Source organism: Lynx canadensis, chromosome X (genome assembly GCF_007474595.2).
Source record: "Lynx canadensis isolate LIC74 chromosome X, mLynCan4.pri.v2, whole genome shotgun sequence".
In the NCBI taxonomy this organism is placed as follows: Eukaryota; Metazoa; Chordata; class Mammalia; order Carnivora; family Felidae; genus Lynx; species Lynx canadensis.
The window spans coordinates 74,805,203-74,830,938 of record NC_044321.2 but is presented as its reverse complement, the minus strand read 5'-3'; the positions used below and the strand labels follow the sequence as shown (position 1 = coordinate 74,830,938).

Below are 25,736 nucleotides of genomic sequence, written 5' to 3'. Positions count from 1 at the left end.
TCCATTTGTCTTGGGCTGAGGGACTTCTGTCTTTTGTCCAGAGGTAGCTTCATAACTCAAGTTAGAGTAGGGATTTGGTATAACCTTGCTTCTCATTTCCTAGTTCAAGGTCCTGAAAGTCTATGCGAGGAGAAAGATGGCACTTTCCAAATTCTATAATTTCAAGGGAATTCTTGGTCTACCACAAACATCACCTCACTTCAATAGGCCCAAAGGATCTTTAGAATGAAAGAGTCAGAATTTTAGTAAAGTTCTACCATGGCTTAAATTCTATAATGGCAGCAGAAAATATGATCTTTGAAGCCACATCTTGTTCAACTGCTAGTAAGACCTATCTTTTGTTCAAAGTGTAAATAGATTAAATAGTTTGCATTTTAAAAATACTTTATAATGCAATTACTATAGGAAAAATAATTGTTTAAAGCTACTTTTTCTTTATTTGTAAAACAGTTGGTATCACTCGTGGATGATGATACAATCAATAATGGTGACGAATACTGGTATTCATCAACAAGAGACACAGAGGGGATGGAAATAAGCAGTCATCACATTTGCTTGGAATAGATATGATTTAATCAGCAGACTGAAAGTAGCAAACAAGGGTCAAAGGAAAGCAGCGAAGAAATGGGAAGAGAAAAAAAAGACACTTGACTAACCAGTTAGAAGCAAAAGATGAAAAAGAACAGTAGCTCAAGGATAAAAGTATTTTTAGATTGCAGTAGCATTCCACAAAGTAATTATGTATTCAATCATAATGAGAAATGGGAAAGAAATGCCTTCGAATGTTGCTGTTATGGCTAATGTTTCATTTTCCCTAAAAAAATATTGAAATTAATGTGCTTAATACAAGTTGTTATTTAAGAGAAAAATGTTTTCAAATTCTACAGTACTAATGCCATTATAGCCTTAACTGATGTACTTATAATCATCAACCCTTGTAAACTACATGAACACATGCAGACTCACAAGGCTGCATAAAATGAAGATGGTCAATAGCCGCGTAAATAGATCAATGATTACAAAGATGGATTGAGGGGACAAAAATGAGCTCTACTATTACACATGCATGAACTTCCTAACTATAAGAATAATTATACTCTAGAACTGTTTAATTGAGGGAAGTTGAAGAATCTTTTTCCCTGCAGAATCGATAGATACCCATCTATCTTTGATATCTTAGGAGTAGCATTGTCTGGAATCAGGACAATAGATCAGACGAGTTATGCTTTATTCTAATTATTATGTCATGACCCAATAAAAAGTTACATAATTCAAATAAGCTGTTTTGAGACATAAAGTAACATTGGAAAGACATAATCATGTGGCCACCTGTAGACCTTACACATCTTACAGTGCTTGACACTTGAATGGGTTCCAAAAGAGTAACACAGCCAGCACTGGTAGAAATTATCTGAGAGGAAAAAAGCAAGCTGGAATATTCCCATGCATGTATCACAGAAGGACATGTACAGAGGTATTTCTGTAGCTTCCAGGTGTGAAGGAGATGTCCTAGAGCCATATTTCATTGAGGGGATATTATTAAGAAAGATTAGGGGCTTTATTAAAAAATAATTTATTTAAAATGAAAGAAAGTAGGGAAAGGACAGAGGGAGGAAGGAAGGGAGGTGAAAGGTAAAGGGGTTGGGAGGGAGGGGGGGAAGAGAGGGAAGGAGGAAAGGCCAGAGAAAATGTAGTGGGTGGAGAATGAGACAAAAGTGGGGCACTGGATAGTTGCATTTCCAGAAGAAGTGCATCTGTCCTTTAAAAATAAGGGAGACAGAGACCAAAAGACATAGAACATTTGCTTAAGGAATAAGAGTGTCTGGTATGTAGTATGGATTGTTTAAAAAAAAAAACTAAAAGAAAATAACTACTTTAAGTAAGTTATTGAAATTCAGGATATCAAAATGGGTATCCTTCCCGCATCTCATTCTCTCACCCATCATTCCTTACAATTATCTCCTGTGCTGGCTATTGTGACATACTACAGTATCTGGCATTCTCCCTGACATGCTGGCTCATTTTGTTCTGATTTCTCTAACACCATCCATTCCCTCAACTAGGGTGCTCTATAGAAATACAGTCTTTAACCTTCCACTTGTCACTTTCCTTCCACTACATACTTTGGTAGATATCCACTATCCACTATCTTTGCTCCTCATATCCCAACAGACATTTCTTTGCAAATGATTCCAAAACTCCTATTTTCAATCCTAATCACCATTCTGACTTCCAACTACATTTCAACATCTTCCCGATAGTGAATTCCATTTCTAGCTTACAGTTAGACCTTTTAAAATAAGGGAGACATTAGTATTTTTATTAATAATCTTAAAATTTTGGCATGTTCTTACTGATTAAATTATATATAATGTATCACATATATTATATATATATATTATATTGTAATTTATCATTATATATTTAATATGTATGTATAATATGTATAATATATGTATATACATATATAATATACATATAGTGTGTATGTGTTTTTAAGTAAGATATTCATCCTGCTAAATAACTAAAATATATTAGTTGCCTGGCAGGAAAGAGCCTAATAACCTATACTGAAGAGAGAATACTAGTATTAACTCTCTGTGAGGCAGTATGTCCTTAATTGTTCTTTGTTGTTTTTGTTGTTATGAGGAGATAAGCATCTCACGTGAACAACATACAATGATTATGCATGGATGGAGTTTAGCACAGTAATCAAATAGAACTTACATCAAAGTTAATCTGATGATACATATTTAATGCTATGCATTATTCACGTGCTGCATGGTAATTAGACACAAATTGTAAACAGCTCCTGTGAGCGGCAAATTGATGTTACTTTTGCATCACTGGAGTAAACGTTTTTGGGATAGGAGAGAGAAAGAAGCAGTAGTGATTCTAGTCTCTTTTCTTGCCTGAGGAAAGCAGTTTCCTTTGGGTTCTGGGAAATCAAATAATTGTTTCAATCCAGGACTTTCCTCCTTACCAAAAGATACTCAGATGTTTGATTTGTTTGGATAAACATAATACTAACTTTAGTAACTCACATGAGTCACTTATCATTTGTGCCTCATACCCAAGTGGCACAATTCCAATCATATGTACTATTAAATTACATGTTAAGTGGTTTTCTACTGCAAGAAGAAGAAAATGATTTTTCATTAAGGAGAGTAAGGAATGATAAGATATTTTAGAGTATCTGGCATTGAGATGGAAAGCAATCTGGCTTGAAAAAAGTCCTCAGTGGGAAGCTTTCAACAAAAAGGTGGCACAAAAATGGTTGGGCAAAGGATGCAGGGGGTAAACACGTGACTATATATATATATATCTATCTATAGATAGATATATATATAAGAGCTAAAGGCTTAGAAAAGGCAATGAAAAGTCTGGGAAAAAAGGAAGAAATGAGACAGGCTCGGGTCAACCCATTCACAGGGAACAGGAAATAACATGGACACATCAGGTATAACATGCACAGAAGGAGCCTGGGAAGATCTACTCTTTATGATTCTCCATCACTCACCTTCCCAGAGTTTAATCCAAGATTTAGCATAATAATGCGATTTCACAAGCAGTTGCTTTGACTGCATAGTGGATAAAATTAAACCAGCAAATTCAAGAATGTAGACACAATTTAATGACATCTCCAAACTGTAAGCAATCTGTTTCTCCCAACTGGACCAGGCTTATCCAATTTAAAGAGAAACAAATAGGTATTGTTTATGCTACAAAATAAAGTGAAACAAAAAAAATCCCAGATAATAAAATTCTAGATATACATTTTAAAAGCTTGTTGAATATTAGAGGGACATTCATAAGTGAGAATCTTTCTCTGGTTCTTACATTCCCTAAAGAGTTCAAAACATGACTTAAAAAATAATCAATGTTTTGAATTTTGCTGGCAAATAGATGCCACAGTAGCATTCTGCATAATTACATTCATTTTTTATTTACCAAAGTATGTGAATGAAAAATTACATAGTTTTAATGGGTAAAATAAATGGCTACATTGATTAATTATTCAAAATATGGTTCCATTTTACTATAATTTGATTATAGAGAAAAGACTAGAAAGCTTTGGAGTCAGAAATTTATTTGCCTTATTGTGCATTAAAATTAAACTATCCAATTAAGAAAAAAGAGGGAGAACTAAACCCCCTTAGGCTTCACTGTTCGTTCATTCTGACTACTGTGCAAAGAACCAAGGAATTTAGATAGGCAAGACAAATGTGATCAGCTCTCCATTTCTACTTAGAGAACTATGGACTTGATACTTGCACAGAAAAGAAAACTTTTTTTTTTTTTTTGACTGTTCCACAGGGGGATTACTTATCAAAGGATATCTCTTACTAAGATTAACATAAGCATGTCATGATAGTAAAGAACCTACATAAACTCATTAAACCTTACTTTTTAAAATTTTTTTAACATTTATTTATTTTTGAGAGACAAAGAGAGACAAAGTGCAAGCAGGGGAGGGGCAGAGAGGGAGACACAAATCAAAACAAGGCTCCAGGCTCTGAGCTATCAGCACAGAGACAGATGCATGGCTCAAACCCATAAACCTTGAGATCATGCCTTAAGCCGAAGTTGGTCATTTAACTGACTGAGCAATTTAGGCACCCCTCATTAAACCTTAGTCTTATAGAGGGGCGCCTGGGTGGCTCAGTTGGTTGGACGTCTGACTTCTGCTCAGGTCATGATCTCACTGCTCATGGGTTCAAGCCCCACGTAGGGCTCTGTGCTGACAGCTCAGAGCCTGGAGCCTGCTTCGGATTCTGTGTCTCCCCCTCTCTCTGCCCCTCCCATGCTCGTGCTCTGTCTCTCTCTGTCTGTCAATAATGAATAAATGTTTAAAAAATTAAAAAAAAAACCTTAGTCTTACATAAAATAGATTTATCTATATTTAAAACGTTTACATGAGGTAATCTGTAATGCAAGTCTATATTACCAAATGGAGGAACTTCCATATAGACATAACCTGCCGAAATGACAGGCACTAGTTCTTTGAGATTTAGAGACAGTCTGAGGGGGGCAAAACTCTCACAGCACAAACTTCTCAGTCTTTTTAAAATCAAGGCAAACTTTATGGCTTAAAAACAAACAACAACAACAAGAAAAAACCTACAATGAGTACGCCCTTACTTGTAAAATATTCACAGTTCTTCCTTCCAGAAATTAAACCAGACAGGACCAGACATACAAATAATTTTAACAATAGGTTAGTCTTGTATAGTCCTTTATTCTATACTGCACTTTATTTGGTTTAATCCTCAGAATGACCCTGTTTCTCATAAGTGAAAACAGAGATTTAGCAAGCTAAAATATTTGCTCATGGAAGGTAGAATAGAATAGAAAGAATAATAGATTTAGAACCACAAAAGATCTTGTTCAGAATCCCAGCTCTGCTACTCTGCCACTTACCATTTACGTGACATTGAGGAACATCTCAAAGTCTCAGTTTTATTTTCTGTAAAATGAGGATAATAGTATGCACCTCACAGGATTGTTATAGGATTCAATGAGATAAAATATATAAAGTACTTGGCACAATTCCTAGCACATGTTACATGCTTAACAAAGAATAACATTTATCCACTGATCTTAAACAAGGTATTTAACCTCTTGACATCTCCACTTTTACATCCATAAAATGGTAATAACACTATTTACTTAACAGAGTCATTTTGATGATGAAATATATGCAATTTTATGTACAGTGAATGATAGGCAGAAACAAACCTAGAACTTATATCTTCTATGTTGAATACTTTTAAAAAAATGTTTATTTATTTATTTTGAGAGAGAAAGGGAGAGAGACAAGAGAGAGAGACAGAGAGACAGAGAGACAGACAGAGAGAGAACGTACATGGGGGAGGGCAGAGAGAGAGAGAGAGGAAGAGAGAGAATCCCAAGCAGGCTCCTCGATGTCAGCACAGAGCCCTGGATCTCATGAACTATCAGATCATGACCTGAGCCAAAATCAAGAGTCAGGACACTTAACCAACTGAGCCCCCAGGTGCCTCAGAATACTCTTACTGGCAACAAAGCTAGATACTCTTGATTCTATTACCAAAATATAGAAGAACATTTTCTCACAACTCCATTAAGAAGATAACAATCTAGAAATACCTGTGAAAATGAATCTTAAAAGGAAAATATCCAAGTTACCTGAATTAAGGCTTCACTCAACATGTCTTCATTAACCTCCAGAATGATGTTTTTTATATCTTCATATGGCATACGATATGATCCTAAGAAGATAGCTAAAATAAAAGTAGATTTTCTTAAAAATAGAATAACATCAAAATTTTAAAGTCCTAATGAATACCTGATTCCCATTTTCATTGACTCAAAATATGAAATTTCTGTCACTAATATTAATCTATAGATAGGAACAAACAAAATTAGTTACCATTTGATGGCCTACACTACACATCTAGGCAAAATGGCCCACTATTTCAGGCTCTAATGTTACAGGTTGTGTATATCCTATATACAAATTATAACTCCTACTAATAACACTGATGACTATATGCATATGCATTTTAGATTGAGCTGGTATGAAATGACTCATGAAAAGCTAGAGATTTTATTTCAACATGGCCTTTTAATCTGACATAGAATTTAATATGGAGATACTCAGATGCATACAACACAGTACTTCTCAGGAACAACAATAAAGTAACCAAGTACAAAAAAAATCACATCAATCTACTCTGAAATGCTCCCACATAAGAAAAAACTTAAGTGTCTGAATCATCATTGTTACCTGAATTTCTGTTGAGAATCATGTGGTATACTATTAGTAGCTTTAAATGTTGAACCACAATTTCCCTTGTCAACTTTTTATTAATTGGGTGTATAGTATGTCATACTGGAATAATTCAACAAATTACCCTGAGAAAAGCTTAAACTTATTCAGAAAGTAATTTTCAACAAGGCATTCCACTTTAACTTCCACTAACTGCATATCTGAATGAGAATTCATGCGTTCTTATCACCAGAACATGAATATATTCCTACGAATTGTTTTTCTTTTCTTTTTTTTTTTTTTCATGAAAAGGTCTGTATGATTTCACTGGTGCCTAAAGAAAAAAAAATTGTCACTGTCTAGGCAAATGATTTCCTAGACATAAACACCAGGTGAGATCTCAATAATTTAAATAAATAATGTTGACAAATATCAACTAGCAATTAAGGTCCTTTTTTTAAAGTACTGAACATCCACTTTATAAAGAAAATGTACTGTCAGGTAAGCAATGTACACATTCACAACAGCTATTAGGAGAATGGTTTTCCGACAGCAACATTCATACTCACAGGAGAATGATGACTTGTTTATTTTAATCTGATTCCCTATAGCACAACCCTTAACAAAATAAACTCCCATGGTATTTCTTTACATAATTAGAAATGCTTGATATGTTGAAATTTCTCGTGCATAGTGTTTGAATATCCTCAGAATATAAACATAGTCTATCGTGGTTAAAAAAAAAATGCTGAATTAAACAGAGGAGAGTATATGCCAAAGTTAAACTTAAGGCCTACTTAAATGAAGATGGGTTTAACTGTGCTGCTGCTTGAGCAAAAGCATACTTAATAATTGATTTGTTGATGGCTTTAAGGTTCACTAACCAGTTTTAAAGTGCAGCGGTTACCAATTTAACCAGTAACATCACAGTTACTTCAACTATAAAGGCATAGTAATAAAAGGATTTGCCCAATGGGCCCAGTGAATACTCCGAAACTTCACACCCAGGCCTGGGCAGAAAGGGAAAATATAACACTCTTTTTAAGTCTGCTTTCTGTCTCACCCTGTCTTCTAACAGTGTTCAATTATCAATACTTTCCAAAGCTTTATTATTCATAAGTTTCATCTGGTCTATGTAAGGCTAAATTATGATGAGGGTCTCCATTCTGGCTGAATGACAACAAGGCAACTCAAATCATGTTTACACAGAATTTAGTTTCTAGTAGATGCTAAATATACATTTTCAAGGCAGTTACAACTTTGTTTGTTTAAATATATTCAACATGTCAAGCTCTGGGCTGATGGCTCAGAGCCTGAAGCCTGTTTCCGATTCTGTGTCTCCCTCTCTCTCTGCCCCTCCCCCGTTCATGCTCTGTCTCTCTCTGTCCCAAAAATAAAAATAAACGTTGAAAAAAAAAATAAATAAATATATTCAACAACTCCTCATCACCACCATCGCTACCACCACCTATACACAAAATATCACATACACAGATTCTGGGCCGTTTTGGGATCCAAAATTCTCAATTCTTTCACTTTCTTCTTTGCAGGCAGGGTCTTCTTTTCTTCTGAAGCTTCTACATTCTTTGGAACTAAAGGAAAAATATTGATTCATAAACAACAGTGGCACTAATCCAAATACACAGAATAAATTAGTAAGGCATATTAAGTACATTAATAAAGCTTATGCCAAAAAAATAAATAAATGTGTTTATTTCATTAGTTCAAAGAAGAGGATAAACATAATAATACAGACCTATTTAAAGGTTTCCCCACAAATTAAATATTAGCACTTAAGCAGAAAAGATAAGCCAAATAGAGCCAAAAATCAATTGCTACTTCTTCCCTAATATATAACACTAATTACTCCTTTACCATGTACCTACAGCAGCACTGGAATTAAATACATAGTAAGATCTCCCTAATTTGGACTAATTGAGGAGAAAGGCAAACATGCATTTATACTAAATTATGCTAAAATTTAGACATGTCTTTAATTCAGTGGAACTGCTTTGAAGTACCTAAAGTAACTTTAACTGCAAACAGGTTGCCATATAAAAATTCCTGCTGAGATTGCTTTGAAGAACAAATATGAACCATTTTCAAGTTGTACAACAACAGCACCATTTGCACACACATAATTAATGAATCTCAAAGACATGGTGTTTGAATAAGTTATCTTTCTCTCCAATATTTTTTTAGTACTATTTGCCTTCTTAGAACAAAATATTTAGTTACAGTTTATTCAAAAGGTAACCCTCCAGTTTTGAACAGTTCAAATGACCTGAAACTTAAGAAGTAACAGTGCCAAGGAGTGGCTTTAGCACCCCTCCACCATAACCTCCATTAGCTCTATCCCAGACAAGCCATCACAAAAACCAAAGTAAAAAAAACAATGTGGCTACCTGCTATGAAAATGAAGCAAATCCCTAAATGCCTCTTAGACAGAAATTCCACACCTACAATTGTATGCATATTTTGGCAGCTTACCTCTTCTAATAAAAAAAAAATAGGGCTGTAGGTAATGGGAGCATTAAAATATGACAAAAATAAAAAAAAAATATATATATATGAGAAAAATAAAATATATTTTCTCAATCAAGTAATGATATGCTTTTGTCTATAAACTCACACTGCTAAACTTCATCATTGATTCACATGGCCATAATAATGCTGTTCATTACTTTTAAAAATACAATTTCATTTTGAGGAAATCATTTTTATCATTTTAATTCATCTGATTTTCACAAAAGAGATCACAAATGAGTTCCTGATTATATTTATAGGAAAAGCAACACAAAACCACAGGATATTTTTGCTAAGCTACGTGTTCATAGATGTTAGCTTCTGGAAAATTTTCTATAAATGTGACAGAATACATAGAATTTTGTAAGTCCATTAACATTCCCTTTGTTTTAATGGTGTAAAATATGAGAAAATTAAATGAACTTCCTAGAAAAATAATATCAAATTAATTACATGAATAAATAAAGTTGTAGCATTTAGTTCTAAGCTTTAACAACATGTTCTATCTAAAGTGATGCAGAGTCTAACAAGACTACACAATTATTACACTTGAAAATCATGATCTCAGCTTTGCGCAGTGGCAGTATCATAGCCAATGAGGTTTATCCGAGGCACAATTATTGCTAATTGAAAATCATGATCTCAGGTAGTTTCTCAAGCTAATTAAATACAATAAAATTATTGCTACTATTGAGAGAAAAATGGCTTTTAATATATGTCTTTAAAAATTATGACTAATGTTCCTCAAAGGATCTAAAAGCACAGTGTCTTTCCTATTCAATAATCAGCATTTTAATTTATTCTAATTTTCAAGCCACTCCCAGGTTAAGACAACTGTATATAAAGAAATGACAATCCAAGGTTCATACCCTTTGTTAATAAAAACAAAATCTGAATCATATTGAAATTACTTCTTAGAATCATTCAGAAAATTCTACCCAAAGAAACAGTCAAGAAAAGCATCCCAATCTCACAATATGCCTTAAACCCCACTATGAGAGACTAGTTAAACATAAGGATGAAAATGCTGTAGTATAAAGGATATATTAAGATTTTCTGTGAACTAACAAGACTCCTGAGTAAATCAGGCATATGTAATGCTCATTTTGTTCAATGACTTCATATTTTTGTTTTTTTTCATTAAAATATATTTCACCTTTTCCCCTTTTCAAATGAACAAGTTGTTTAAAATTAACATTAGATGTCTTAAATATCTAGAGTTCACTGTTAATTTTCTTAAGTACTAATATATTTCTCTTATAGTATGCAATTTGGCTTTATCCTAGATTGAAGAAATGGTTAAGAATTCCATGAGTGAGCACTGCTGTTGAGAATCACAAGAGCAAAGCTAGTTTAAAATAGTTCCCTAACTAGACAGCTTTTCACAAACAATAATGATTTGCCATGATCAGTAAATACTGACAAGTGGCTATGATTGTCTTTGATTTTCTTGCCTTTAAAAGCATTCCTTAGTGATCACAACCACAGGCTTAGATAAATAGATAATTTGAAGGAAGGTAAGTATATATGGAACTTATCCAGGTAGTATTAAAGGCTTCATATATTAAAAATGTCCTGCTTTCATAATGACTACAATTAAATGTTACTTGTCCTAGGGTGCTTTGATTACATATATGTTTAAATGCTTTAAAAAACTTAAACATTCCATAACTTGACTAAAATATAGGCAATTCAACATCTCAGTTAAAGCTTGTATAGACATTTCTCCAAATACGACACACATATAGCCAATAGCTATACGAAAATACGCTCAACATGACTAATCATGAGGGAAGTGCAAATCAAAACCACAATGAGATATCACCTCACAACTTTTTCAATGGCTATTATCAAACTACAAAAGATAAGTGTTGGTGAGGATGTGGAGAAATTGGAACCCTTATACACTATTGGTAGAAATGTAAAATGGTGTAGCTACTATAGAGAGCAGTACAGAGATTTCTGCAAATAATTAAAACTAAAACTACCATACAATCTAGGAATCCTACTTTGAGGTATACAACCAAAAGAACTGAAATCAGAATCTCAAGGAAAAAGCTGCACTGTATCTTAGTACTGCAGTATTACTCACAAAATAGCCAAGAGAGGGAAAGAACCTAAATATCCATCAAAAGATGAATAAAGAAATGTGGCATATACATATAACAAAATGCTATTCAGCTTTAAAAAAAGAATAAAATCCTGCCATATGTAATAGCATGGATGAACCTAGGGAACATTATGCTAAGTGAAATAAGCAAGTCATAGAAAGATGAATACTGCATAATTATGAAGCATCTAAAATGTCAAGCTCATAGAAACAAAGTAGAATTGTGGTTGCTGGGGACTGAGGGAGGGTGAAGGGGGGAGTTGCTTTTCAATAGGGATAAAGCTTCAGTTATAGAACATGAATAAGTTCTAAAGATCTGAGGTACAAAATTCTAGCTATAGTTAATAATACTGTACTGTACACTAAAACATTTTTGAGAGGGTAGAGCTTATGTTAAATGTGCTTATATCCAAAAAATTATAATGTACAAACTTAAATTATACTGATTCTGTAATTATTCAAAATTATTTGGATGGGACTGAAGAGATTTTTTTAAGTCTCAATACAAAAACTTCAATAATTGATTTTTGTCCTCAATGGTCCTATGGTCCTCACATTCATAATGAGTCCTCCAAATGTGATCTCTCCATATGCAAATAAAAAATCATATACCACTGGTTTTAAATCTGATAGGTTAAATTAATTTGAGTGCTTAAACTGTCACTGCTAATTGACCAAATAATAATGAAACATCATAAAATACTGTCTGTAGAAACATAATGATGTATAATAAAGACATTTGTATTATTATTAAATGCGTTAGCATCAAGATACTAATTATCTAAGATAAAATGTCCATGGAACATTCTTAGATTTCCTTTAATACATGGAGTTTTATATGCAATTGTACTATAACTTCATTCCTTTATAACTGAGGGATGCTCATTAGCATAAATAAAGTAACATGGCTATATTCTTTTCCCAATCTAATTTAGGCAATGTTCAGGCATCCCCTATTAATGTCTACTATCTCAGTGGATACATATAACATGTGCCAAGATGTTTGTAATTTGTAGGAAATATTAAGATATTATAAATGGGTAAAATTGAATGATTTACATAGTGATAACCATAAATCATAATAAATTTTTTATAACTACTGTATCTCAAAATTCCAGTGAGAAAGATTGATTCCTAAAGTCAGCATCAATACTATTCATTCATTTATTCATTTATCCAGCAAATACTTATTAAACATCTACTATATGTGAGCCTAGGCACAAGCATACAGTGGTATATAAAACTTAAATGTCTACTCATATTTCTTAAATATGTAGTGATAATGTAAACTACTAATTATGGAAGTATCTCCAGAAGGTATCTAACTTTTGTAATTTTCTTTAGCCATGGTAAATAGCTTGAATGAATATATGCATATTACTTAGAGAATTCTTTTTGTTATTTGAAGTAGTTCTGTATTAAAGAATACTGTATCTTTGGATCAGCATCAACTGATGTGTTACATCTTGTTATAAGGAGTATGTGGAAAAGTAAAAATATGACACTTCTAGTAAGTGTACTATATATAAAACCAGGAAAAATAAAGCCATTAACAGTAGTGTTTAAAACCACCCAAATAATTTATGTAACATTGTGTATACATATATGAATATCTAATAATGCTCAACTGTTGTTTTAGACATTTCATACAAATGTAAGAATTGTGATCTCCCTATATAAATACATATTTTCCCATGTGTATACAATTCCAGAAGTGATTCTAAATATATAGAAATAGTTTTCATATATTAGTTGAAATAGGCATTAAACTTCAATAAATAATTTTATGTTAAAATGAATGCAAGTATGACAATGGCAGGCAGGGGAAATCTATGATTTCTGTGTAATAGCTGCAATATTTTTTCATTAACTGTTATTTTCTATTCTTTTAAAATTCTCTTTACTCTTCTATTTATGGAAATATAAAAACACAACTGAAAATGGGGAAACAGGTGTCTGGTTGGCTTAGTTGGTTGAGCATCCGACTCTTAATTTTAGCTCAGGTCATGATCCCAGGGTTGTGGGATTGAGCCCTGTGTCAGGCTCCATGCTTAGCATGGAGTCTGCTTAAGATTCCTTCTCTCCCTTTCAGCCTCACTTCCCTACTTACGTTCTCTCTCTCCCTCAAAAATAAACAAACAAACAAATGGGGAAATGGATATAGATAGATAGATAGATAGATAGATCACTCACACAATTATTTACATATATATATGTATATCACACAAAACAGCAAAAGAGGAAAGTATAATAAGAACTACAACAGTGATAGTAGTACTGGTTGTAGTAGTAACCACGATCACAATAATTAAATCACCAGCAAAATCAACTTTTATTAAATACCTCTTCTGTCACCTTATATAATATGTATTGCCACTATCATTTTATGAAGGATGAAACTAAGGAATGGAAAAGTTGAGTAATCTTCCCAAGATCATATAGGAAATAATTAAAAGATGCTCAACCTCATCAGTAATCATGGAAATGCACATGAAAACAACCAATGAAGTAGTATTTCACAGTCATCAAATTGTAAGTGACAAAAATGTTTTGTAATGCCAAGTATGGATGAGGAGGCAGAGAAATAAGAATTTGTGCCAACAGTGGTGGTAAAAATTAGGATAAGAAATATAAAATAAATATTTATTACCATCTAATATATTTAAGGTGTCTTATCATAGGTATAACCCAGTCTTTCCATTTATAGGTCAAACGGCCAAGGAGACAAGGATGTTCACTGCAGCAATATTTACAACAGTACAAAAACTGGAAACAACTGACATGCCAGGGGTTACAAAATGGATAAATAGATTGTGGTGTGTTAATACAATGGAATACAACCCAGCATTTCAGTGACTATAACACAGCTAAATATTTCAACAAAAATAGATCCCAATACAATGTTGAATGGAAAAATAAACATGGTGGAAAATGTTGCATGCAGTATAATAGCATTCATCTAAATTAAAAATGAAACACAAAATAATCTTACGTATTGTTTATAGAGTGTATATATATATATACCAAAATTATAATAACATGGAGTAGATACTCAGCAGATTAATGACAGTGCTTTACTTGGGGGAAGAAAGTGATACTGGAACAAGTAGAAGCCTGGAAACCTCAATTTTATATCTAATGTTTCATTTCTTTAAAAGCAAACATCTGTAGTAAATATGACTAAATGTTAACATTTTTTTTCATTCTGGGAGGCTGGTACAAGGATGTTTCCTATATTAGCCTATGCAGATTTTTATTTTTCAAGTAGATTACACACACATACATACACACACACACACACACACACACACACAACTTTTTACAGTTTATAAACTATTAGTCTTGGCAATCCATGGACCAAGGGTATATAGGAATATACCTATATAGGTATATAGGTATATAGGAATCAGAAACAATAGGGGAGAAAATAATAAAAACTACAGGTGAAGATTAGGTAGGTCAGCAAGCACAATTTTGTTTTCAATTGTTTTTTGAATCTATTTTGTGAGGAATAGCACATTTGTTTACCAAACCTTGAGAGGGAAAGCTGATACAATATGCAGTATGAGATTGAATTTCCTTCTCTTATATGCTGCATATCGCAGCTGTGAAGCTTCCCCTCTCTGTGCTACCTCCAGCTGTGCAATAAGTAAGGCATCCCACAGAAAGGTAGATTTCATTCTGACACTAGCATAGTACCTGCAGCCATCAGAATGGCATTACCAAGAGTGTTTGCAAAGTTTAGAACACATTAAACAAGACTAATGGTTCTAATGGTGGGAAACACACACACACACACACACACACACACACTCACACACACACACATACACACTTTGTAATGATTCCCTAATTAAGGAACAAATCTTACTGGTCATAGTTTAGACAAGAATCCCCCAAATCAGGAAGCACGTGTTACTGCATAACTAATATACTTGTACACCTGTTCATTAAGCCAATTAATGAACACTACTAAATGTCACCAAAACACTATGTTTAACAATGTGTATAGCTAATGTTGTATATTTTCAGTTGGGTTTCAATAGCTCAGCAGTAAAGGTTTATTTTAAGGAGGACAAATAAAGTTGTCTTAGAGGTTTCAGGGAGAATCTCTCTTGTTTGAAGTGGGATTTTAAAGCACAAAAATGGAAGTATAGTTCTTACCTAAACCTAGTATTTGACAAATGAGGTGGTGGAAGTTATTTCTGTTAACCTTTTTGTTTTTCCTTCCCCTCCCCCATGGTCTTCTGTTAAGTTTCTCAGGATCCACATAAGACTGAAAATATATGGTACCCGTCTTTCTCTGTATGACTTATTTTACTTAGCATAACACTCCCCAGTTCCATCCGGGTTGCTACAAAAGGCCACATTTCATTCTTTCTCATTGCCAAGTAGTATTCCATTGTGTATATAAACCACAATTTCTTTCTCCATTCATCAGTTGATGGACATTTACGCTTTTTCCATAATTTGGCTATTGAAAGTGCTGCTATAAACATTGGGGTATAAGAACTGGACAGCAACATGCAGAAGGATGAAACTAGACCACTTTCTTACACCATTCACAAAAATAAACTCAAAATGGATAAAGGACCTGAATGTGAGACAGGAAACCATCAAAACCCTAGAGGAGAAAGCAGGCAAAAACCTCTTTGACCTCAGCCGTAGCAATTTCTTACTTGACACATCCCCAAAGGCAAGGGAATTAAAAGCAAAAATGAACTATTTGGACCTCAGGAAGATAAAAAGCTTCTGCACTGCAAAGGAAACAATCAACAAAACTAAAAGGCAACCAATGGAATGGGAAAAGATATTTGCAAATGACATATCAGACAAAGGGCTAGTATCCAAAATCTATAAAGAGCTCACCAAATTCCTGTTAACCTTTAACCTCTGTGAAGTACCCGATTCAACTATCCTTAATTCCTTTACTTGTGGGTTAGCTATGAGTCTGTAAGTATGGACTGATGTTTTTCTGGTCATCCCACACTCAGAAAATGCCCTGTTATGTAAATCTCGTCATTCATGCCACAAATCAATGAGTCCAGTAATAAACCCCAAGAGCTAAGTGTGTCAATGATGAGTGCTAAAAAATCACAACAGTAGGAATTCTAATAAAGACAGTACAGGTAGGCTAATAGGGCATTTCTGCTGAGAATACAGTTTGGATATTCATCATATCTAGGTTTTTCTTTTTCAATGTAGTCCATCTCAGACTGGCACAAGTCCTTCACACAATTTAGTTTAATGCAAAGGGCAGTTAACCTTGTGAGCAAGACTGAAAAAAATAACACCCTGAAGTATCTGTAGCCAGGGTCTCAACTTGACAATGTAGGATTTTTCAGTCTGGATTTTAGTTATATCTGAGCATGTCTTGAAAGTCAGTATTGTAGATATCACCAAGAATTTATTCAAATGAAGGATCATTGGGAAACTATGTATCCTAAAAGAAACTTCTCATCTCCTGGATATTTCCACTTTGTTGTATAATAAACTCTTTAAATTTAGCACATCCTATACTAATTTCCTTATCTTACTCTCCAACTCTTACTCTCCTACTGTAGTCTTTTCCATCTCAACAAAAGGAAATTCAAGCAAAATACATATATACACACACAATCATTGACTTTTCCCTCTCACAGGCTATATCCCATTCTTTGGCAAATCCAGTATCTAATCACTCTCATCACCTACACTTCCACCTAACTAAGGATTTGAAGCCACCATTGCTTCTAGCCTGGGTTACTGGTGTACCCTAATAACCATTATCCATTCTGCCTTTGCCCTTCTTCATTCTATCCTGTTAATTCATTAATTAATGTTATTCCACTGTTTGAGACCCTTCAATGGCTTCCTGTCTTATTCGGAGTAAAAACCAATGTCTTAAAAATAGCTTAAAATGTCCTACTTCATATTTCATGTCCCTTCCATAACTACTCTGATCTTATCTCTTACTACTTTCCCCTCATTAACTCAGCTCTAGCCACATAAGCTTCCTTGCTGTTCTTCAAATATGCCAGAACAATTCTCACAGCAGTCTTTGCATTTGATATTACGTCATCCCCATATATTCCCTCACTACTTTCCGATCTGATTCAATGTCACTTTCTCATAGAAATCATTCTTTTTTTGAGAGAGAGAGAGAGAGAGAGAGAGAGAGAGAGAGAGAGAGAGAGAAAGGGTGCGAGTGAGGTGCAGAGAGAGATGGGGAGGGACAGGGAGAGAGAGAGACAGAAGCAGGGCTCACCTGAAGTGATTTTGAGCTCACCCGAAGTGGGGTTGTGCACACCCAAAGCAGGGTTCATGTTCACCCCATGTGGGGCTCAGGCTTACCCGTTGTGGGACTCGAACTCACGAACCATGATATCATGACCTGAGCTGAAGTCAGATGCTTAACCGGCTAAGCCAACCAAGCACCCATATAAATCATTCCTGATGATGTGGTTCAAAGTAATAACCCCTCCCTCTTGTCACATATTTTCCCCTTTGCCTGCTTCATTTTTCTCCAAAGCAATTATCACCATCTGACATAATATGTATTATTTATTTTATTGTCTATACTTTTTACTTTGATGTGAACTCTATTAAAAAGAGGTATTTGTCACTGTTTTGTTCACTGTTATATACTAGCACGTAGAATCATGCCTGGAAAAAAAAATAGGCACTCCAATTTTTTTAGAATTTATACAACATATATATTATTATTTGTGAACAAGGAATTATATATAAGGTTATATATTCCAGTATTGTTAATAGCAAAATATTATAAATGTTCATCTGTTGCAGACAGATTTAATAAATTATGGTACACTGGGTATTGCTTTTAATAGCAAAAGATTTGAAATGACCAAAAAGTTCATTAACAGAAGAATGATTGATTAAACTATGGTATGTCCAACCAATGTACCACTATGCTGCTACATATAAGACTAAGGAAGATCTTTATAAAATTATATGGAATGTTCTTTAATAAATATTGTTCAATTAAATATTGTAAAATGTGTAGTATTACCACTGATGGAAAAAAAGAGGGAAGAATATATGTATTTGCTGGTATATGCATAAAATGTTTCTGGGAAGAAACACAAGGAATCTATTATATTAGTTACTTCTAGAGAAGGGACTGAGTAGCTGGGGAGACAGAGATGAGAGGAAGAAAATTCCCTCTATATAATTTTTGTGCCTCTTTAAACTTTGAATCATGTGAATATATTATCAATTCAAAAATGAATAGAAAAACAGAAAAGGAACAAAATGGTTTCTCCACTACGAAGTCTCTAATATATGAGTGCATAAGACAAAAATGCTTTGTGATACAAGTTGGGGAGAAAAGTACTCTGTGCACTTGAGGTTGCAGCATAAAAATGAAGCCCAGACTTCAAGTGGCACAATTAATAAATCAGAGGAAGAATGAGGTGACACATACTAAATAGTGGCCTAGAACTAGAGGCCTATATGCATTTCAGAATGTATTAGTGAAATTCAAATAAGCAAAATTTTAACAACATAATTATGTGCTATGTGAGTGGGGGCCTTAAGGGTTCATTGCATTCAACATGACTAATGAATTCAATCTTCACAATTATATTGTCTTTGATACACATATTTCTTATCACTGGTTTCAACATATTCGTTTCTTATTCACCACTTGTAATTTATAAAATAAAGTAAAATTGCAATAAAAACATTAAAACTTCTGCACAAATATTTTCTGTGTAGACAAAAATCAATGCTAACAGACAGATCTATTAGTTGATATGTGGCATTATAATGTCTGTAAAAATGGATGAATTCACTGTTAAAAAAGGCAATTTAAGAGTTTCAATGAATTATAATCTCTGCTAAGAATACTATGAAAGTTAAACATATAAAACTTAAGGACCACTTAGGCACTATATATACAAGTAAGCCTCCCCTGAACAATTCCCAAACCAGTTAAAGAAAACTAGAGAGGACTAGTTCTTTCAAGACCAATAATTTAGATGTATTATTCATACAACAGTTTTGTGATTTTTATTTCTATCACCAGAGTCATATGACCTGATGAAATAAATTGAAGATGACACAAAGAAATGGAAAGACATTCCATCCTCATGGATGACAAGAACAAATATTATTAAAATATCCATACTACTCAAAGCAATCTACAAATTAAAAATTTTTTTTCAACGTTTATTTATTTTTGGGACAGAGAGAGACAGAGCATGAACGGCGGAGGTGCAGAGAGAGAGGGAGACACAGAATCAGAAGCAGGCTCCAGGCTCTGAGCCATCAGCCCAGAGCCTGACGCGGGGCTCGAACTCACGGACCACGAGATCGTGACCTGGCTGAAGTCGGACGCTTAACCGACTGCGCCACCCAGGCGCCCCAGCAATCTACAAATTAAATGCAATCCCTTTCAAAATACTAACAGCACACTTTTCACAGAGCTAGAACAAATGATCCCAAAATTTGTATGAAATACCAAAATTTGGCTACCCCAAGTAGCCAGTGTGACCTTGAAAATGAAAAAGCAAAGTTGGAGGTATCACAATTCAGGACTTCAAGTTTTATTACAATTCTGTGATAATCAAGACAGTATGGTACTGACCCAAAAACAGACACATAGATCAACAGAGCAGAGTAGAAAACACAGAAATGAAGCTACAACTAATATGTTCAATTAATCTTTGACAAAGGAGGAAAGAAGATCCAATGGGGAAAATCTAGTCCCTTCAACAAATAACTTTAGGAAAAAATAAACAGAATAATCATAACCTGAGGTCAAGATGTAAGCTGTTAGTCAAAGTAAATTAAGTCAACTGATATGAAATCTATTCAATAGGTACACTTAGTTTCATGTTGCATCATTGATAACAACTGGTGTGTAGGTGTGTTTGTATCATTAAGTATATCATAGGTGGCTTCATTTTAACAATGATGTTCCATGAGCTATTTTATTCTACTAAATGTCAGAAACAGTTTGAGTTATAAGCTTTTAAGAACTTAAAAAAAAAGTTCTTGGATGAGAGCCCAAATATGAGAAACTGTCTTCTGTAAAAACTATCTTTTAGTAATACTATTATCAGTGCTCTCTAACATATTTAACATAACTGCAAAAGGTACAGATTAAAACAAGAACATAGGCCTAGTCATTTATTTTAGAATAATTGGCAATTGTCTAATGTGTAACTTTTATTAATTTTTGAGCCTAAGAAGCAGATATTAGAGGGCCCTGCATTGTTCATAAAGGCATATATAAGACGAAAACAGTGTTTAAGTTTAAACACTAAATCTCAGGGCAAAGCAAATCTCAACTGTAGATTGTACCCTCAATGTATGGCCCCAATTTTCTGTGAAATCTGTAGAATGCAGATAGAGCTATTACCATATAAAGTAAATCATCTCATAAAGATTAGAATGGAATGTGCACTATGTTTTAAAAATGTCTGAAATCTCTTGAATTGATTTGAAGGTTTTACCAGAAACTGAAATGAGAAAAGCAATAGCCTAAGTAAGAAGCAGCTGCTAATAGTCACAGACACCAAATAAATTTGACTGGATCAAGACAGCAACACGCTGGCTCTTTTTCCCAGCCAACTATTTCAAACCTGTTGTGCTCACCATTAGGTTGGGCTTTACTTCACCTCAGCCACTTCAGTCTCATGGGGTCTCAGCTGTGGGGTCTAATTGTTGATTTCCTCATAGCAGCCACCAAAATGTGCCTCTGTTTTTAGGCTACAGTGGTTTGGATCTGAATGTAAGCACTGGTTATAACCACAGAGAGGGAGCAGGAAATCAGTACATAAAATTGGGGACAGAAGTGTGATTAAGAAATATAATCAAAATAAAAGCTTCAAATTAGGGGTGCCTGGGTGGCTCAGTAGGTAGAGGATCTAACCCTTGATCTCAAGGTCTTGAGTTTGATTCTACTGTTGGGTGTAAAGATTAAAGCTTCAAATTGGCTAATAAGAAATGATAGGAAAAATTTCTTACCGGAAAAATTGTACTAAAATATCAGATAAAAAACATGAACTCCAAAGGTGGGCATGATAATTTATGAAGAAGAAAGAATCACTAATATATCTAGCTTTCCACTTAGAATTCAAGGAAATAAATCTGATAAGATTATTTAAAAAGGCAGAGATTGCATCTGATACCCAGTGTAGTACTTTGAAAACCAAGGCATACAATAGGAGTAAGTAAATATAGAAAATGAAATGGTTATACTTATTTAAAATCACCCTTGATGCTCTGCTTCCAAAATATATGCATTTTTCATTGACTATGGGTATGACATGAGTTACCATACATAATGTTATTCTGGGTGCCTAATATAGATGAAAAGATTACAGGTTCTAATTTTAAGTGACTTTTGCCTATTGTCTATCCAGGACAAGTCTACCTAAACACAGGAAAGGTATAACAGGACTCCTGAATGATGGTAAAATACTCCTAGCTCACCTCCCTTCATAGCTTTGATGCCAAACATTTATCTATCCATTAAGGACTAAATAGGGGCACCTGGGTGTCTCAGTTGGTTAAGCGTCCGACTTTGGCTCAGGTCGTGATCTCATGTTTGTGAGTTTGAGCCTCACATCAGAATCTGTGCTGACAGCTCAGAGCCTGGAGCCTGCTTTGGATTCTGTGTCTCCCTGTCTCTTTGACCCTTCCCTGGTTTCCCTCTCTCTCTGTCTCTCTCTCTCCCTCCCTCAAAAATAAGTAAAACATTTTTAAAAATTAAAAAAATAAAAAGAACCAAATAAAGTGTCACTTTCTCTATAAAATCTTCTCAAATTACCACTACATTTTTTGTGTACCTATATCAGCAATATGGTATTTTCCGAACACTGACCTACTCAATTAAGGTTCACATATGCATCTTACTGCCTTCTCTAAGTTTCAGACTCACAAGGAAGATAACATACTTGGTACAACTTTGTCCCCCATATCCATCCCACCCCCATAGTATCTAAAAAATGATGCTCAAGAATGTGAATATGCTACATAAAATATTAGAATGGAAAAAATGATGAGGGTGCAGGGAAAGAAATGTGAAAATTTTGATTATCTGTCTTCAAGATGTAACTAAAACCTGAACAGTTAGCGAACAGTGAGAAAGAATTCAGGTCAGAAGATTTGGGAGGATGCCCGAAGTCATGGACACAGAGAAGAAAGAACAGCCAATTAAGAGAACATAAAGGAAAAAAAAAATGTGAGAAACGGGATAACATTGTCCCTACAGTGAGAATGGAAAATGTTTCAGTAAGAGGACGTAATCAGCAGTGTCAAACACAGCAGGAAGGTTAAGCATAGTCTAAATCATGGGAAAAAAAAAGAAGAAAAAAATTGGCCATTTGAGACCGTATAGAGCAATTTTAAGAGAGCAATGGCAACAGAAGCCATATTACAGTATGTGAGGAAGAAGTGAATGGAAATAGTGAATAACGACCACTCACTTGAGAAGTTTTTTTTTTTTTTTTTAATGTTTATTTTTGAAAGACAGAGTGTGAGTAGGGAAGGGGCAGAGAGAGAGAGAGGCAGAATCCGAAGCAAGCTCCAGGCTCTGAGCTATCAGCACAGAGCCCGACACGGGGCTCAAACCCACAAACTGTGAGATCATGACCTGAGCTGCAGTTGGACGCTCAACAGACTAAGCCACAAGAAATTTAGTAGGGAAAATAACAATATAGTATAAAGGAGACAGGAACAAAGTGATTGAATCTCAAATCTGTATAAGTTTGTGTATTACAAGAAGGTACCTGATTGTCAAATTCAAGAGCAGCTTTTATGCCCAGAATGATTTCAGAACAAACCCAGCATACAATGATTTACTGGACAAGATCAATGGAAACTGTGCAAAAGAGATTACACTGTTCAGTGATCCATGTTGCATCAATATCTATAATGGAATGAGACAAGGTGACACAATGGCCTAAAGCTTCCTGGAATTGCTCGTTAACAAAATCAACCAGGAAAAGAGAATCCACAAACAGTAAGCAAGTAGCATACTGTCTTTTTTCTGATGAGAAAATAGCATTTTCCAGTGTCATAGGAAAAAAGAAGTAGTATATAGCAATACCAATAGAACTAGGCTAAAAATTATTGTTGAGAGAACCAAATAAATGTTCATACAACAAGCATGGTCTCCATAAGGCCCTGTCAACATCTATGACAAAGAAACACAAGTCAATGTATTTGAGCCAACAAATGAATATTGGTATATCCGACATAAATGTTCCAGAAAGAGCACCCTATGCCATTTTTATTGGAATACAAAAGTTATTGGATAACAAACTGTTCATGAAGATTAGAACACTAATTTTGTCATATCAGTACTAACCTAAAATATAAAATGTTTATACAACATTAGCTGAATTAAAAAAAAAAAACACTAGTTTTCATCCAATTACCTTTGGTGTCCTAAAAGTGTGATATCTGACAATATACAGACCTAATGGTAGCTACTACAGCTTCCCTCTGCACCCAATACAGATGGACTAGCTAGGTGGTCTATCAAGACAGCAGGTAGCTTTCTAAAATTAGTGTCTGCATGTGTAGTTTATTCAGAAAATATTCAGATGAAAAAGAAATTTGCAGGGTCAATTTCAGGACAAAAGCATGCTACCTCATACAATTTCAATGCAATGCAACTAAAGAAATAGTTAAGCTCCAAGTGAGGGGGCAAGGTGCCACCCTAGGAAGTGATGGAATTTCAGGTAACAGTGACCTTAAGAAACCTATGATAGTCAACATAATTGCCAGATTAACATTTCAATTTTTTGTTTTAAATGTTATTTAAAAGGCAATTGCCTATAAATCCCATGTCTCTGTATGCATGCATGAATTATCATTTAGTAATAACACCCAAAGAAAAGGAAACTGACTTTACTTTCTAATATCGGTTATTAATAATAATGTTGATTATTATATTATCTCTTATTTAATGAGTGCCTTAGAATATATATCTTTGTCCCCTAATTATGATAATAATTCGTCAAGGAAAATATCTTATTATTACTGTAAAAAACTTAGGCTCTGAGCAGTGTCTATAATATGTACTAAACCTGGATACAAACCTGGATCAGTAAAGTTTTTCAATAGGAAATAGAATAATCCTATATATCATGTCATTAAGTGAACTAACAGGTATAAAACATAAAGCAGAGTGACCAGCACTCAATAAGAACCTCCAACAAACACCAATTCCCATTCAATGGCCCCCAATAATCATTCTACAAAAACTCTACAACATACAGTCTAACCAAGTGAGCTATACAAAGAGAACGGGGTTTGGTAATGTTATAGGCAAATATATCAGACATACCAAATTCCATCACTAAAGATGATAAAGGAAAAAATTGGTTCAACAAAAAGAAAAAAATGAATCAATGAGAATATCCACTGATATATTTAATGGTAATTGAAGCATGGTGCAATGACTTCACTGTTTCTCAAAGGCAAGGATAATTTTTCACTGGCAGTTTTCTGGGGTAACCTTCTAATTCATATGGTCCTTATCAGTTTGAAATTAAAGAGTCTCAGTATGAATTTTGCTTAAGTGATTCTAGTAATTAATAATCCACAGTAAAAACGTACTCAAAAGATAACATAAAACCTAGTCTTCTGTACAAAGTGGAATGAAATATTTCTAGCATAAAATACCTTTGGGAATAAGTTACCTCTTGGCAAAACAAAGAGTATCAAAATAATATTAAAAAACCTGTAAAATACAATAATAAAGAAGACATTACATTTCCAGAAGTTATTAAATGCTGGAGTTTGCCACCATAAAAATGCTCTTACAGCTACATCCTTGGTATGTGGCCACATTAAAACCTTTTAAAGCATGTAATCAATGGGACTAAAATGCATAAATGCACATAGTAAAAAAATACTTTGAACTGTCCACTTGAAAGATGAGAGCATCATTCTATTAAATGAGACATGAATCAAGAAGTACATGTTCTTTGCTCTCTTTACTCCTTCAGAAAAATTTAAAATCTGAAATTCTATAACACCAGATACGAGTGACCTTGCTATCTTCCAAATCCATATTAATATATATGTGTTACATATATTTCCATAATATCATATATACCCATATAGGAAACTACTTAATGTATTAGATTATCAACATTGTTTGTTCTGGAAACTTTCTCTTCAATGTCTTCAAAGACCAGAAACTTCCCTGATAATCAATCCTATGCTTCTGACTAGACTTTGGTTTCCAACGTTGTATTCTTTTCTTAAATATTAGTGACTCCAGGGTCCCCATGCTCTCATCTTTTTAGTTTATATTTTCATCCTGTGTGGATGATCCCCTACCCTGGCTTTGACCATTAATCTACATGCTTTTGTTTCTTGAAT

The 25,736-nt window shown here is 34.1% G+C and overlaps 1 protein-coding gene and 1 non-coding gene across 10 annotated transcripts in view; one reads left to right on the top strand and one right to left on the bottom strand.

Moving 5' to 3' along the window:
- The window catches only part of DIAPH2 (diaphanous related formin 2), a 1,054,294-nt gene that overhangs the window by 593,695 nt on the left and 434,863 nt on the right, over positions 1-25,736 (bottom strand). For all 9 annotated transcript variants that reach the window (XM_030305030.1, XM_030305024.1, XM_032592287.1 and 6 more), the window contains 2 exons: positions 8,242-8,343; positions 6,169-6,263 (listed from right to left, as the gene is read on the bottom strand). In XM_030305030.1, the coding sequence (XP_030160890.1) occupies positions 6,169-6,263; positions 8,242-8,343 (197 nt within the window). The remainder of the gene's footprint in view (positions 1-6,168; positions 6,264-8,241; positions 8,344-25,736) is intronic.
- LOC115508013 lies at positions 9,844-9,981 on the top strand. Its single transcript, XR_003966903.1, has one exon. It is a non-coding gene; the product is annotated as a U4 spliceosomal RNA (small nuclear RNA).